Source organism: Hydra viridissima, unplaced genomic scaffold (assembly GCF_058129835.1).
Source record: "Hydra viridissima isolate aposymbiotic clone 2 unplaced genomic scaffold, HvirCarnegie_v1 scaffold_11, whole genome shotgun sequence".
Classification (NCBI taxonomy): Eukaryota; Metazoa; Cnidaria; class Hydrozoa; order Anthoathecata; family Hydridae; genus Hydra; species Hydra viridissima.
In genome coordinates, this window is record NW_028324310.1 from 1796665 (window position 1) to 1813971 (window position 17307).

At 30.5% G+C, this 17307-nt stretch overlaps 2 protein-coding genes across 3 annotated transcripts in view; one reads left to right on the forward strand and one right to left on the reverse strand.

Annotated features, from left to right (window-relative positions):
- Positions 1–940: 940 nt before the first annotated feature.
- LOC145191412 (rRNA 2'-O-methyltransferase fibrillarin-like) lies at positions 941–13233 on the forward strand. The gene is made up of 10 exons (XM_090066794.1): positions 941–1053; positions 1165–1287; positions 1637–1660; positions 1989–2036; positions 2112–2206; positions 7055–7231; positions 7356–7488; positions 8013–8125; positions 8305–8450; positions 12832–13233. The coding sequence occupies exons 1-10, from the start codon at positions 1041–1043 to the stop codon at positions 12854–12856; spliced, it is 897 nt and encodes a 298-aa protein (XP_089922920.1). The 5' UTR covers positions 941–1040; the 3' UTR covers positions 12857–13233.
- Positions 3073–17307, reverse strand: part of LOC149881646 (uncharacterized) — a 74796-nt gene continuing 60561 nt past the window's right edge. For both annotated transcript variants that reach the window (XM_090066793.1, XM_090066792.1), the window contains one exon: positions 3073–3432. The gene's annotated coding sequence lies outside the window, so the exon portion shown is untranslated. The remainder of the gene's footprint in view (positions 3433–17307) is intronic.

The following is a 17307-nucleotide window of genomic DNA, read 5'->3' on the forward strand; positions in this document are numbered from 1 at the left end:
CAAATACTTTGTTATAACGGGCCAAAAAAAAAAAAAGAAAGAAAGAGGGGTGGCTCATAGAAAATCTACCAGATTTCTGGAAATTATTCTCTATACTCCAAGTTTATGAGATTTATATCCACTTCATAACTCAAAGGTCTGTGTATCTCACAACACTGTCATTATCCGAAGTCATAACCGTCATTAGTCAAGTTACATCAAATAAATACAATAAAATTATTTAGAAACTTCGGCAACACTTTTTTCACATCTCGTGGTTTTTAATAGATAAATCATCGGCTATCAATTGTAGAATCGGCGAGTTTTTTTTTTCGAATTTACGGGAGAAAGACATTTTCACGAAATTCTGAAAATATCTGGCCATCACGCTCACATGACTTAGATTACTAGAGTGCATCAAAACGAAAGGTTACCCAACACGATATTAGATTTGATGAAATGCCTGTTTTCGACGGAGAAAAATTTTTTTTTTCCCTCTGGGCTAATAATTTTTGTATGTAATATTTAAATATTACATATAAAAATTATGGGCTAATAATTTTTGTATGTAATATTTAAATATTACATACAAAAGTTATTAGCCCAGAGGGAAGAAAAAAATTTTCCTCCGTCGAAAACAGGTATTTCATCAAATCTAATATCGTGTTCTTCTTTTATTAACAAAACAGTACAAGTATTGTTTTGTTAATAAAAGAAGAACAAAAGTAATAGAAAAACTGAAACTTGTAGTATATATACTAATGACAATAAATCACACAATGATACTAACATTGAATAATTTTTCCAATGATTCTTATATGACAGGAAAAAAAAAATAGTTATGAAAGGGTTGGCTAATAATTTTTTGACCCACTGTATTAATTTAGCCAAGAACGAGAAAACAAACGCGTTAGCACGCGGTTTTCAAATAAAAAAAACGCAGAAATGTTGTGAAAATACCGTGACGTAACAATATTTTAAACGCGTGGTATGTGAACATAGTGCACGAGGCTCCAAAACACCAAATCTATTAAAGCAAAAAGTCCTATTACTTAAATAACATGGGTAGACCAGGTACCATAGTCTTACAGCAATTTAATCTTATCCTAAATTTTTTAAATTGATTTATGACTTCAATACTAACTTTGTATAATTATCAAATATAAACCTCCCATTATTTTGTAGGATTTGGAGGAGGTGGTCGTGGAGGTGGTTTTGGTAGAGGTGGAGGAGGAAGAGGTGGAGGTGGTGATAGAGGAGGCAGAGGTGGTTTTGGTGGTAGAGGTGGTGGTGGTGGAAGAGGAAGAGGTAAAATTTCTTTAGCATTACCTATTGTTAACAATTCTAAAGTTTTCAGGTGCTATGAAAATAAAATGAAATTTAACTAGAGCTAATATGGTATCTTTTACTTTATTAATTTACTTATTCATTTTCTATTTCGTTGAAAAAAAGATTTTAGCTTTAAAAAAAGTAGTCTCTGGTAAATCAGGCAGAAATGAAACTTTTATAATACTTGTTGCTAAAGATTATTCAAGCAAATCTAAAAATTAGCAGCAAATAAAACTACAATAATAGTTAGGAGATGTAGGTGGCTAGCTTAAAACTTTTGTTTAAAAATGTTCTGCATTTTCTGTTAATATGGGTTTTTTTATTTTAGGAGGAGCAAGAGGTGGAAGAGGAGGTAAAGTGTATAATTTTTATTTGATATAGGTTAAAAATTGTATTGCCTGATAAACAGTTGTAAAAAAAAATGTCATAGTTCTCTCCACCATTTATTTGTTATCTTATATTTTATTATTTTACAATATTTTTTTTTTATGTTAAAATAAATACTTACCTAACTTTATGTTTTGTAAACAAGCCAGAGATTAACTTGTGTTTTTGTCTCTGGATTTCTTTTGCATAATTTCCTATTTACAGGATTATACATATAGTTTTTATTAGTTTTAACAAAAACTGACTTCATGTTATTATTCATGTTACTTCATATTCGAATTGATATAAATTAGGTATGCGTGGTGGAAAGAAAACTGTTATTGAACCACATCGCCATGAAGGTAAGTAATCCAATTTCTTTGATATGATAATAAAGCCAATAAAAAAGGTGTTTTAAAAGTTTAGGTTTTGTTTAGGTGTATTTATTGCAAGAGGCAAAGAGGATGCCTTAGTAACTTTAAATCTTGTAACCGGAAACACTGTCTATGGAGAGAAGAAAATTGCTATTGATGTAAGTATCATGTTGATAAACTTAAAGCATAACCTAATAGTATAAAAAAATCCAAAACAAAATTAAAAAATGTTTATGTTACAAACCTAGTTTACTACGATACAGGTAGTGACGAAAATAACAACAATGTTTAGAAACAGGTTGTAGTAATAGAAGAAATTGATTGTTCCTTTTTATTTATTTATTATTATTATTATTATTATTATTATTATTATTATTATTATTATTATTATTACTATTATTATTATTATTATTATTATTATTATTATTATTATTATTATTATTATTATTATTATTATTATTATTATTATTATTATTATTATTATTATTATTATACAAAGAATAATTTGTTGAAAATTAGCAAAAAATAAATCTCTTTCTGAGAACGGAAACCAAATGTGAAAAGATTTAGCTTTATTCCATGCTAAAATGCCATTTCCATAGAAAATAAAGAAAGTTGGAACATCTCTCAACACAATTTTCAAAGTCAAAAACTGTTTAAAAGAAAAAGGAAATGTAAAAAAGAAGCCTTCAGTTGTCACACTCAGGCTAGTCAGTGCTATCAAAAGATGGGTTGGAAGGAAAAACATCAGTTTATTAAGAAAGCTGACAAAAGACCTCAATGTGTCTCAAACAACAGTGAGAAGGGTTGTCAAAAAAAAAATTGTTACCATACTGAGTAATATTTCAACGACCAGACAGTGTTTCATTGACAAATAGAGTGCAAAGGATACCATCAGTTCAATCTTAAAACATCCTTCACTGGTAGGGTGGTCCTAAAATATGAAGGCATCAGAATGTTTCTCTCCAACCTACCATTGTGTGATGCTAGCTGCAGGGATGTTCTGGTAAAAATTTAAACAAGTTATGGGTGATTCCGTGTGAAAACATTCAGGGCATGCACCCTAAGTCTCAGATTTTGCTAATTTTTAAACCACTTACAGATTTTAGTAAATTTTAAACATCCTGAAAATTTTATCATCTAATTTCAATCGGTTCTTAAGATATAGCTATTTAAAGTTTGCCTCCAACCAACAAAAAACCGCCATTTTTAAAAATGGTTTTGGTCCTAGCTTCTGTTATATGTGTGTTGGAAAGCTGAAAATTTTGGGCCCACGAATCCAATGAAACAACTTAAAATATTTAAAAATGAACATAACACCTAAAATTTAAATGTTTACCACAATTTTACTGGGGCGAGTCGAACCACAAAAATGCCGATGTAGCTCGATTTTTTTTTTTTTTAATTTTTTTTAGAATTTGTCCTGAATAGTTAAGTTTTAGTTATTACAAAGAATTGGAGAGTGGTCATTTCTAAAACAGAAATAAAAACATGATCAAATCTACTTAAATTTAGTGCTTAAAAACAGGTATTTTGATAAATTAAACAAGAAAAAAAGGGTGTAATTTGACAGTTTTGTAACTGAAACTGTTTTGGCAACATCAAACTGTCCTTTAAGTTGTTGTTGACAAGCTGTTTCTGTTTTCTTTGTAATTTTATAGAATCTGATCCTAAAAATTATTATTTCAAAGGGGGAGATTATGTAAATGTAGATGTATATCACAAATTTTGTTGTTTTTTTCAGAGGTTGTATTAAATAGTTTGGTTGGAGTTACAAAGAATCAGATTGCAGACTTAAAACAGAAATAAAAACATCTTCAAATATACTTAAATTTATTACTTATAAAACATTAGTTTTAAATTTATCAAACTAAGACAAATAAACTTAAAAAAAAAAGGCTCCAAAACAAATAGAGCACTTGAAAAGAAGTTCAAGAAACAAAAGTAATATACAAAATTTAAAAATTAGAAACTCAAAAAAATTAAAATTTATTAGTTATAGTGTTATAATCATTCACATCAATGTTATATGTTCACCCTGATTTTGTTGTTGGGACTTAGATTACTGCAATTAAACTTGACAATGGTACCCAACAGATATCATCCATCTGTGACCAAATGAAGTTTTGAAAAAGACTATGAGGGTGCATAAACTTAATTTGAATATCATTTGTAGTAATATCTATTTCTGTAATCATTACTATTCACCAAAAGGAATCGTACTAGCATGCAACAAAATTATTTAGATTTAGTACAATTGCAACATCAGACATTACCGCTTTTGACAATATAAATCTGTCAACACATTGATGTTCGCTTGTTCTTTTAAAACTAGTTTCAAATTTTGAAATGGGTATGTAGTGATGATAACGTCTGGTACCTGGAACAGTTTTTCCTGTTTCAAAATGCTCCTTTAGTTGCTGTCGCCTTGAACTAACTGTTTCTTTGGTAATTTTATAAAATATGATTGTGTTTATATTGGTGATGCAAAACTCAAACATATCATCAACTGTCAATATTTGGTTTTCTAATGATCTTTGCAAACTTGCATTTGCTGTTATTCTTTTAACGGTACACCTGTCATCACAAGTGGATTTTCCATGGCTTTCCAAAATTTTCAGGATGTTCATAATTTTTTAAAATCTGTAAGTGGTTTAAAAATCAGCAAAATCTGAGACTAAAAGTTGCATTTTCAAAAAAAGTTGGATGTTTTCACATGGAATTACCCTTATATTAATATTTAGGACTTGCTCTGTGCTACCAAAGTTTTAGTGATTTTACCATTAGCAAGTTGACAATTTTTAAAGATGTCAACAAGACTGAAGAGCAAACATTTGCAAACAAACCATTTGTTTTGAAAATGTACTATTAATAAACAGTAATTTGCATATAACATGATACTTTATTACCAACTCGGTCTTAACCAGGACCAGTAAAATCGCCAATTTCCCGTCCCAATTCAAGACCAGTGGCACTGCTGGGTCAAACAATCTCTTGATTTCTAAAGTGCTTTTTTCAATTCACAGTGCTTCTTTCTTGCTCTTCTGATAGCACTGCGACTAATGACTAGCTCATCCACATCTTGTGGCAGTTGCCCAGTTGATGCAATGGCAGAAAATATGTGAGCTGCTTTTCTGTCACTGGTGTTGTTCCAATTGAGTGCTGCAGCAACTTCTGCAGTAACCACATCCACAGTCCCTCTAGCTGTCAGTTTCTGGAACTTTGATTTTGAGGGTCCTGCTTCACACTCTGGTGGAATGGTGATTTTGCTGTCAGTATCACTTTCAGTGTCAGACAATAAGTCATCGTCACCAGAATCAACAACTATATCAGCTGCTGCTGCCACTGTGGTTAATTTCAGTGCATAATTTGCTGCAGCAGCCTTCCTCTTCACTGCATGCTCTTCCTTAAGTGTGAGCGATCTGTCAACTCTAACTAACTTTCCTCTGCGACCTTATTCTCAGTGTGCCTCCAGAAACAAACGATGATCTTCAATCTTTATTAGAGATCAGGCATTGCGGTGAGCAATGTGAAACAAGTTGTCCAGGCTGGAATGAAATGCATGTTGGTTTTACATATTCGTAGGAGTCTTGCAATTGATACACTTTTTCAGTCCCTGCCACTTTGCATGCAGTTTTCTTATGTGCTCAATGATATGTGCTGAGGCCTTGGTTGATATTCTTGCCATCTCCCATATTGGTAGAAGCATAGATGATGTCTTGTCAATGCTGACCTTCAAGCTCATCTTCTCACCAATGTAGTAGTGGAATAACACTTTCAAGGCTTTACCTCGAAATGGAATTTTTGATGTTTTGAAATGCTCATTAGTGCATCCAACCAACCAGACTAATGTCCTGGCACAAGTACCTTTGAAATGTCATTATTAGTTCTGAAACAGATATAACACATAAAGAATACTCTTTAAAATTCTCAAAGCTTGCAGATTGCAGACTTATAAAGTTTTAATATTTTAGAAACAACCAAACTATCATTTAAATTGCAAAATATGCAGTTAACATCTTTAAAATGGCTGACAACAGTTAAAGAATATAAACAAGAACATGATTTAATAATGTGATTTAAGTTAAATAAGTAAGAAAATTTTATAAATAAAAACTGTAAAAAATTTCAATAAATATATAATATTTTTGTAAAACACAAATATTTACAGATTTTTTACTGGATTGAGCAAGTCCTAAATATTGTTCTATCTTCAAAATGTTTTGTATTTGGGATCTCTACATCACCATGTCACCAAATGGTGGGTTGGAGGAAGAAAAGTAAACAAAAATTTTCCATTATGTATGGGACCACCCTATTCACTGGCTATGGTTTTTGGTCTTCTGGAAAAAAGATACTACCTGTTTTTCCTAAGACAGGCTTGAGGATGTGGGCTGAAGAGTATTTTGAGCAAATATTGAAGGCTTGTGTCCTACTTTTGATTTTTGTAACCCTGACCCACAAGAAGTTCTTTTTGTTCAAAATGGCATTCCCTGTCACATGTTAAAGACTGCAAATCTGGCTGGCTGTGGTCTAAGCATATCTGGCCATCAACTTTAGTCTGATTTGAAGCCCCTTTATTTCTCAGTATGGGTTTAAATTGAAAACAGGGCTTGTGATTAGCACCATCCTAACATTAGCACCCTCGAGGCTGTCATCACCAAGCAGTGGGCTAAAATGAGGGAGCCATATCAAGGCTGTGTACTCAAAGTTCTGGTCCAGGACTGCAGCTGATAGTGGCTGCATTAACCCTTTTGCTTTAGTTTTTTCTTGAAAGAATTTTATTTGGCAGAAGATTTTGAAAACAACCAAGAAATCTAAAAAAAAAAATAATAAAGTTTTTTGTTTTGTTTTCTTTTTTAACCCTTAATTATTAATTGGTTATTGATAACTGGTTAACAACAACTTAAATTTTATGATTATATTTCAGTTTTATTACTTCTTTTTTTTTTCCAAATAGTTATTTTAATGGACTTAAGTTTAAAAGCTTTTTTAAATATATGTAGAATGAAGAAAATGGTACTAAAACTGAGTACCGAGTTTGGAATCCATTTAGATCGAAATTGGCTGCTGCAATTCTGGGTGGTGTAGAAAAAATACACATGAAACCTGGTTCTAAAGTTTTGTATTTGGGAGCTGCTTCAGGAACTACTGTTTCACATGTATCAGATCTTGTAGGTCCAGTAAGTAAAGTTTTTTTTAAGAAATTTTTAATTGTTAATTTGTTATTGTTATAATTATCACTTGATTTGTTTAAGTTAAAAAATTTTTGCTGTGTATTTTTACTTGTAAAATGTCTTCTTATAGGAAGGCTTGGTATATGCTGTTGAATTTTCCCATCGTTCAGGACGTGATTTATTAAATGTTGCTAAACAACGTACAAACATTATTCCAATAATAGAAGATGCTCGTCATCCTCATAAATATCGAATGCTTGTTGGTTAGTTATATTTTGTGTTTCTCAGAAATTACAAATATCATTATTCCAAGTTGCATTATTTGTCAGTTAATAAATAGCAAAAATGTCAGTGTAAAAAAAACCAGTGCAAAAATATTTCACTCATGGTTAAAATCAACCAAAAAAATCAGAAGGAAAAAAGGTTTATTGAAATATTTACTAGATTCAACTTTTAGGACAATGTGTGTGTGTCTGTGTGTATAAAAGCTTAATTGCACAGAGCTCTGTCAAAAATACTTTGTAATTCTAACAACCTTCTTTATGTATGGTAAATATTTTTGGTGTTTCAAACGCATCATACAGTTTTACCAACTTAAATTTTATTTTTAAAAACCTTAAAGTAAGCAATCAAGGAAAGTAGAATGAAACTGACTTCTAATTTTGGATTAGTTTTATTGTGTGCTCATATTGTGTTGTTAATGATAAGATTACTGAGGGGTTTTTTCTCACATTATTTGTGATTTTTGGTATCATCCTTATATACAATTTTGACTTTACTTGTACAGGCATGGTAGATACTATATTTGCAGATGTTGCTCAACCAGATCAAGCTCGTATTGTAGCTATTAATGCCCATAACTTCCTAAAAAATAATGGTCATTTTGTTATATCTATTAAGGTGGTTAATTATTTATTTTTTCTTTTAAATAGTTCTTTGTTTATATATTATGTACATATATGATACTATATACAGATATGATATATAAGCTGATATATATAAATATAGTATATTAAGACATACATAAAGGTTGTATTATTATAATAGTTATTTAAATACTTATCTAAACTTTTAAATAGGCTAATTGCATAGACTCCACTGCTGCTCCGGCTGCTGTTTTTGCTGGAGAAGTGAAAAAACTTCAATCAGAAAAACTCAAACCTCAAGAACAAATAACTCTTGAGCCCTATGAAAGAGACCATGCTGTTGTTGTAGGAACATATAGGTTAGTAATAGTATAAAATGTTTTCTTTACCTAAATTCTTTAATGTTCTGGAAAATTTGAAGTCTGGTGTACTGTTTAAAAAAGTAATGATTACTGTAAAAAAAAAATCTTTGGAAAATAGCACAATTACATTAGGGTCATTCCATGCAAATTTTTTATATATGGTTTCTCATGGCCAAGCTCAGATTTAGCCGACACTTTAGTTTTGCTACTAATTTCAGATCAATATCTAATGCAGTTGTATGGTTCTGAGAAAACACTATTTAAATGATGAGTTGTTTTTGCATAAAATTTTTCTCAATCAAAATCTTTTAAACAATCTTGTTTTATTCTTAAACTTTCTTTAAGATATTTAATGCTATGGAATACTTTTAGAAAAACAAAAAGTTCAAAATCTGATTTTTGATTTTTTTTTTTTCCATAATGGTTGATTTTTTTGTAATTGAATTGAAAATTTCTGTCTTATAAAACTTGATTTTAAAAACTAGATTAAAAAATGTTGCAAATCAAAATGGATGTTTATTTAGTTATTGTAAATAAATATTCAAGAAAAATTTAGTTAATTAGAGAGTTTCTTTCAAAAGTTTTAAGTCATCGAAGTGAGCCAGAGTAAGATTTTTTAAAAATTGATCCCTGATTCAAAGCATATGTTACTTAAGGTGGCATAAATACAAACCAAAGTGTTTATTAATAAAAACCAAAAAAATTACCAAATGCTTTTAGTTTAGATGATCTTTTAAAAGATATCTTTTAAACTATCTTTTGATTTATAAAATCAAAAAATAGTCTCAAAAAGTAAGGTAAATGAACAGTAAAAAGATTAAAGTTCTTTGTTCATCTTTTCAATACTCAGAAATTGTAACAAAAGAAATAATTCTATTGAATACAATTATTTGTTATAAAATAAAAGATATTGATTTTTTTTTTCTTTCTAAAATGATGTTTATATTGAAGTAACATTGACAAAGTTCAAACTTAGTGTGTAAAAACTTCTCTCCAGACTCAATTTAAGTTTGTGAATAATGTCCTCTTAAGTTAATCAATTGTATATTTTTATATTTTTTTCATCGGCTCTTATTCATTCTCTAACATTTGGAATATAAGAGAATGGAAGCTACTTAGGTTGTTAGGAAAGTTTGTAGAACTCCCCAATAAAAAAAAAAATTACAACAATTCACCACCAAAATTACAACAATTCACCACATCTAAACCAAGCTGGAATTACAACAATTCACCACCCACCATACTCACCTGAGTATGGTGGGTGGTGAATTGTTGTAGTTCCAGCTTGGTTTAGACAATTTGTGACGGTTTCAGTCACATGGAGTCAAGTGTTATCATGGAGAAATTTGAAATTTTGAGTGCCTGTTTTAGGTCTTTGCTTATTTATTTCGCATATAAGAGGTTTCAAACAATTTTTTACATAACGTTCGCTAGTAATGGTGTCTCCCTTTTCAACATAACCCAAATGAACAACACCTGTTGTTTTAAAGAAGATGTAGAACATGTTTTTCGGCTGAAACCTGTCACATCTTACTATAGTTTTTGGACTTTTACCTTCACCGACCCAACTAGCGTTAACCGACTTGTGATAATATCACATAGTCTCCATGGGCCGTTTCTGAAAAGGGCTAAATTTTCCTTACATGCCTCAACTCTATTCTTGCGATTTTGATCGGTTAACTCGTGGGGTATCCAATGTGATGTTAGTTTTCTTTTTTTAAGTGCGTTGTGAATAATTTCGTTGATTGTAAAATGATTAATCAATGTCAGGGCTTCAATTATATCATGTGTTGCATGCGGATTTTCTTCAATAATGGCTCACACACGTTCAATATTCTCAGCTGTATACATGGTTTGAGGGTGCCCTGAGTGAGGATCATCTTCAAGACTCTCTACCATCTTTAAATAAAGTAGCCCACTTGGCAACTATTATATTTTGGAACTTGGTCACCATGAACTAAAACTAACTCATCGGTTATGGCTTGTGCTGAAACTCCATGTAGAGCACATGTTTTAATATATGCTCAATATCCAAATTTTTCCATTTTTAAATTTTTTCTTTTAAACGTATATAATAAAATTTAAATAACTTATTTAATAAACATTCAAAGTACTTAAATGTTCATAACTAAACACAGTTTAAAATGATATATAAATATTTAATTATTTCCTGTCTCATTGTATCTTTATAGATGAAGTTCTACGAACTTTCCTAACGACCTAAGTATATTTATAAAATATTTCATAAAGTATAAAAAATTTAAAGTACTGATATATCTATCTAAAAAATAGTTATATAAGTATTAAGTATTTTTTAGATAGATATATCAGTATTTAGGGATTGTAAGATATTGTAGAAGATACATTGTCTCTCTTCCATTGGTATTCATTATACAAAATTATTTGCAATAATAAAATAAACAGTTGTTCTAATATGACTAGAGAGTAATTGCTATCAATATAAAGTCAAAAAAGAATTTTGGTGCTAAGAAATTTCTTTTTTTTTTTGAACAATAATCAAAATCAAAAGTCAACAATCAAACATCTTCAAGATGAAAAGCTGTAAAAAGAGAGCAGTTCAACAAGTATTGAAGCATACTGATACTGCTAAAGATGAGTACTAGAAGAATTCAGGTCCACAACTATGTGTGTTAACCAGTAAACAGCTGAAAAAAATTCAAGAACCATTATATTCGCAAACCTTACACAAGTGAAAATTTAAAAGCCTGTAAATTCAAAATTTTGTAAACTAGTGTGATGAATGAAAATAATAAACTGAGAAGGTATTTATTCCAAAATATACAAAAGATAAAAAAGAAAGGGCTGAAAGATCACTTACAAGATTGTATAAATAATTTGTTTTATCTGGTAGTGAAAAGTTCTTTTTTATGGATGATGAAACTTACTGTCCAGCTTATTCATCTTAGGTACCATGTAATGAATACTAAAATACTGTCAGTGTTGTAAGGTTGATATTGCTGCTAAAACTAAGTAGAGGTTTGGTGTTGTAGCACCTTTGAAAGAAGTTTTCAACCACCATTCAAGTAAACAATCATTATACCTAGTACAGTTTTAGCCTGGAAAGGTGCATGAGCAACTTTTCCAAACAATGTTCTTTGACAAGCATTTTTTAAACAAACTCTTCATTAAGCATTGCTTCACACAGTTTAACAAAGACAAATATTTTTTAGTTTGTGAAATGAGCATTTTGATGCTTCACACAGTTTTTAATTTTTCTCAAAATATTGGGAAACAACTCTCAACGAATAAAAATCTTTCATTTTGGATCTTTTTAATGTAGATATGAAAGTGTTTAGTATAGAAGGATGATGATGATCTGTACAAGTGATCATATAGATTCAATCTCGAGTTAGCTGAAGTCCAAAAATAACTTGGTCCATCTGGTTATCTAACTACTTTTTAATTATTCCAAAATCCAGTTTTGTAGTAGTTTAGAGATTGGAAAGATGTTATTATGAAGCACAAGGTTTAATTGCACAAGTGATTTCAGGATAATCAATGAAATGTTAAGACTATGTAAAATCCAGTTTTGTAGTTTTGTAGAGATTGGAAAGATGTTATTAAGGATTCACAAGTCTTAATTGCACAAGTATTTTCAGGATAATCAATGAAATGTTAAGACTATGTAAATATTTTCGTAGAGAAACCCTTTTACATGATGCAAAAAAATATATTATTGTAAAATAATAACCTTCCAAGTCATTGGTATTGCAAATGATAGATTAATGCATACCTTTTAGTAACAATCTCAATATGAACCACACTTATTGTCTCCCATTAGCCATGTATAACACTTTCTTTTACCTTTCTTCCTCCAATTCATTCTGCTACATTAGTTATGAGTTCATTCTTAAATGAACTTACCACTAATGTAACAGAATGAATTGGAATTTTTAATACATCCAAGAGAAATCCTTGGTAAAATGAGTTGTTGCACGGTGTTATATGTTAGGTGCATATGTAGCTGTTACAAAAGCACTAGTAAAAGTATTCTAAAGTGTTAAAGGATTTAGTGCATAGGTGCTCTTAGAGTCTTTAGTTTGGGCAGAGGCAGCACTAGGTGATACATAATTGACAAGAAGACACTCTGATTTACTTAGTCTGATCAATGAATTAGGAAATTTGAAAATTTGATGAAATAAAATGTTGCAATGCATCGCGACCGTTGCATGGTATCGAAATACCACTAAGTGTTAATGAAATTGTAACTATTTGAAAGTGCTTTTTAAAAGGTCAACGCAAAAATTAATTGAAAAAAACAAAAAACAAACTCAATCTCAGATTATTGTAAAGTTCCCAGCTTTAGGAGTTTTGTTTCTAAATATTTGTTTATTACTTTCGTGTTTTTCGTTTACAGAGCGCCACCAAAGAAGAAGGAATGAAGATCTCTAAGTTCAGCTTTCAATCCGTTTAAAGAATTCGTTCGTTTTAAAGATATCTTTTACTATGAAAACGAATTGTTTTATAGAAAATATTTTAGATATTTTATATTGGGGAATTCTTTATAGATGAGGAAAATACTTGGATACAGGTGGTTTTACATTGTTTACGCATTTCTCTACGCCCACTCACTTCACATCTAAGTAATGGTTGTATATCACCTTTTTACTCCTTTTTTACGGATAAGGAACATACTTATATCTTTTATAACGTTCTAAGAACTCGTTTTATTTCACTTGTAGTGTATTCAATCTACAACTATTTCTGATTTTTACATCGTTGAACTGTAGTTGTTTTTTAATGATCCAAATATTGCGAACTGAAAGTGTTTTTTTTTGTTGTTGTTGTTGTGTTTTGAATTATTGCCTTTAAAGTTTATTTTTGAAATACTGGTGCAACTACATTTCTATTCAGTAAGGGTACCAAAAGGTCCCGTAATATTATCAGTCTGTCACCAACGCGATTGCATCTCCCTTTGATAGAGTTTCATAGTAAGATGTCTGAGCTATCTGGTTTATTTTTAATCCACTTGGACCTTACAAACGCAAACATACAAACGCAAGTTGGTTAGGAGTGTTAAGTACATGGAAGATTTTTGGTCCAAAATATGAGGCGGTATTCTTAGAGATGCTTCCAGAATTTCGTATCTTATCAACATAATTCTTTGTCTATGTAATCTGCCCTGTATGCAGCCAGGAAGGATTAAAGTCTATATCTCCGTACTAGTTACTAGTTAACAAGATGATTTAGTGTTGTGTATCACTGGTAAAATGACAAAGTTGTACAAGGATCATTAAAAAAGGAAATTTCCAAAAAATTGGAGTTGGTTTTATTTTTAGTGTGCAAAGAGACATTAAAGCAAGGACTGCAACAAATTTCTTATCAAGTTAAAAACCTTAGACTTAAATTGTATGAGCAATCAAGTTGCACTCAGGTTTTCATATCAATGTTTCGTATAAATAGAGATGTTACAAAAGCAAGTCCTTACAAATAGTGATTCACTAATAAATAGCAATAATGTAGATAAGGCAGAAAAGATAAAAGAAAAATAAGAATTTATATAGCAACACCTATAAAATAGATTATTAAAAGAGAAGATATACAGTGCTTCCAGAAAGTATTAGCGCACTCATTTTTTTTACCTAAGTGAACTTCAAATGAGTGTAATTCGAAAACAATAAAAGGCTGATTGATAATTTTTTTTTAACTTATAAAATAAAGCAGAATTACTAATTGTCAAATATATAAAAGATATTTCTTTATTATTATCTTGAATTTAATTAGTATACAATAAGAGTGATAAAAACAATATTAAAAAAGTGTGCAAAAGTATTAGCGCACTTACAGTTTTTCAAAGATTCTAAGAAAGTTTAACCCTTTAGCGCCCGTGTAGCAGATCTGCTACATAACTTCAGAAACCTTTTATGGCCATCCTGTCAACACAGTGATCTCAAAAACACCTTTTGTAGCATATTTACAACATATTTTTGTTGATCTGATTTAGCTAGGTTAATATAATTAGATAATCAAGACTTAAAAACACATCAAAATTGTCTTTTTAAAAATCGGATGATTGCTGTCAGACAAGGTATTTTCAAAGAGAGTTTTTTCCTGTTTTTTTACGAATATTAAAGCTTATTTGTTTATTTTATTTTAAATTAATAACACATGTAAGTTTTAGAAGTATTTAAGAGAGTTTCCTCTTTTTGAAACTATCACAAAATGCTATCTGAATTTATATGTATCACATATGCTACAATGACAAAATTGGGTTTGCTAGTGAAATTTTAAAATTTTATTTTTTAATTCATAATCTAGGCCCTAAAACAATTGCTTTTTGAAGTTTTTGGAGTTTTTTGAAAATTTTAAGCCCTGGTGGGCGCTAAAGGGTTAATATTTTATGTGACTTTGCGTTTAAGGCATGCCAAGACTCTACGCGGCATAGAACCTTTAAGTTTTCTGATTAATTCTTGTGGCACGGTATTCCACAACTCTTGCATTTGCGGTTTGAGCTGCACCAAGTTAGTGGGCTTGCTTTTTTATAATTTGCAGTCTATCCAACTCCAAAGATTCTCAATAGGATTTAAATCAGGTGAGCGAGCGGGCCAAGGCATTAGGTTCAACCGTTTTTTTTCATGTATTGCTTTATTAAGCGTACTGTGTGGCGAGGAGCTTTATCTTGTTGAAATTTCCAGGTGGAGTCAGCCTTGAAAACGTCCATTGATGGCTTTGAATAATCTTCTAATATCTCTCTATATCGATGTTGATTAAGGCGATCAGTATTAAGATACGCAGTCCATTGCTAGATCCAGCAATGCAGCCTCAAATGCCAATTGAACCTCCTCCTCCTTGAACTCTTGACATGATAAAACGAGGATCATATTTTTCGTTTTTGTATCTCCTCACGACAACCCTTTTCTTGCGATTAATAAGTTCAAAATTTGACTCGTCCGAGAAAATTACTTTTCTCCATTGCTCTACAGTCCATGCAGCTCTCTCTTTGAACCATTTTCTTCGCTTGAGATGGTCTTTGATACTTAATAGTGGCTTCTTTGTTGCAAGGTATGAATTGAGATGTTTTTTCTTCATAAGCTTGCTAATTGTTGATCGGCTAACTTGATGTGCACCCAACGCTGTATTCAGGTCTGAGGCGATTTCGGCTATGCTCATGTTTGGGTTGCGTCTAGCGAGCATAATTGCTTCATTTTCATCCCTTTCTGACATTTTTTTGGGACGACCAGAGCGACTTTTGTCTTTGACTGTTCAAAACTCATTAAAATTTTTGAGCGTTGTTCTAACGCTGCATTTACTGATTTCAAGTTGACGTCCGATTTGTCAATTGCTGAGACCACTTTTGTTCAGGCCAACAACTTGCCACTTTGTTTAAATTGATATGCTGCTTTGTTTAATTGCAATTTCAAATGATTTTCCGCCACTTCAATTTATTCCTCTTACATTTTTTATTAACCATTATTAATCAGCAGAGAGTTTTTAACAAAAATTAACCAAAAAAGCCTTTATCAAAGGAATTAAACGAGTGTGCAAATACATTTTAAATGAGTGCGCTAATACTTTTGCACGCTTAATTTCAGACATTTTTCCGAGTAGTTATAAAACATCTAATTAACTCATAAAAAAAAACCAGCAGGTTGACAATATTTGACATTATAATTAAATTTAATTGGTTTTATCTTTCATTAAAAAAAAAACTAGTTCAAAATTAAAATTACTTTACAGTTTATATTCATTTAAAGTTGTCTGTAATAAAAAAAATTACGAGTGCGCTAATTTCTGGACTGTACTGTAGGTCAAATAATTAACATAATGTACCATATTAAATAAAAAACATACATCTAAAAATGTATAGTATACATATTAAGTTTGATATTATTTGTTAATATACATATAATATAATGTATTCTTAATATGCATATGTAAACATACACGCACTTATACAAAAATAAAAAATGTAAACAAAAAAACTGTTATGAGGTAAAGAATGAAGTAAAGTGTAACTTTCAATAGAACTGATGGAGTGACTTTAAGAACAGATTCTTGGACCTAAGGATAAAATCTGTTTTTAGGATATTTGGAAGAGTTTTAAAAGGCTGATCTTAGGTTATCCCCATACGTTGTCCTATTAAAAAAATGTTAAGAAACATAGAAACGTTTGTCCAATTAAAGCCATGTAAAGAAGCATCAATGATATATTATATATACTAGATGTCTAACTTGCGGGATTTTATTAGACGAAAAGTGAAGCCGCTTTTTTGTTTAGAAATTGAATCCGCCATTTGTAATAAGGGCAAAAGCTATATCCGACGTGCGAAATAAAAGTTTAAAATGCATGTTTTTGCCCGAATTAGAAATGGCTTCCACGGCTTCACTTTTCGGATCGAAGTTAGACATCTAGTATATATAATATATCATTGAGAAGCATAGGGATTTGTCGTATATTTTTGTACTTTCAATTTAAGATTAGATCACTTTCCATAAATTTTGAGACCTATGTTTTTATACGATTCTTAATCAGTATAAAATTCTCTATTAAAATCAGTCATAAAAAGGGAGGGGGGGGGGTTCGAAAGCCGAGTAGCCATACACGTCACATTTTGTTTCAGCCTCGTTGTAATTTCAGCCTCTTGTCTTTTTATATTACGTGAAACTTGTTTCCAATATTGCAGTTATTTAAACAACCTTAAGATAAATTAAATATAATATTTTTACCCTTAAGTCATAAATTTAATTCATTGTAATTAAATAAAAGGTAAAATATTACAAAATTTATAGTAAGCTGCAATTTTTATAATAGGCCACTATTTATAGAAGATTAAGTTATTTGAGTATGCTATGACGTCAGTGACGTCATAGCTCCTTGGCATTAGTTAAACTT

What these genes read in the sequence shown, in the direction of transcription:
- LOC145191412 (XM_090066794.1), top strand. An exon ending in TAAATATCGAATGCTTGTTG is followed by an intron (nt 7,489 to 8,012) that starts GTTAGTTATATT and finishes TTACTTGTACAG; the next exon opens with GCATGGTAGATACTATATTT. An exon ending in ATTTTGTTATATCTATTAAG is followed by an intron (nt 8,126 to 8,304) that starts GTGGTTAATTAT and finishes ACTTTTAAATAG; the next exon opens with GCTAATTGCATAGACTCCAC.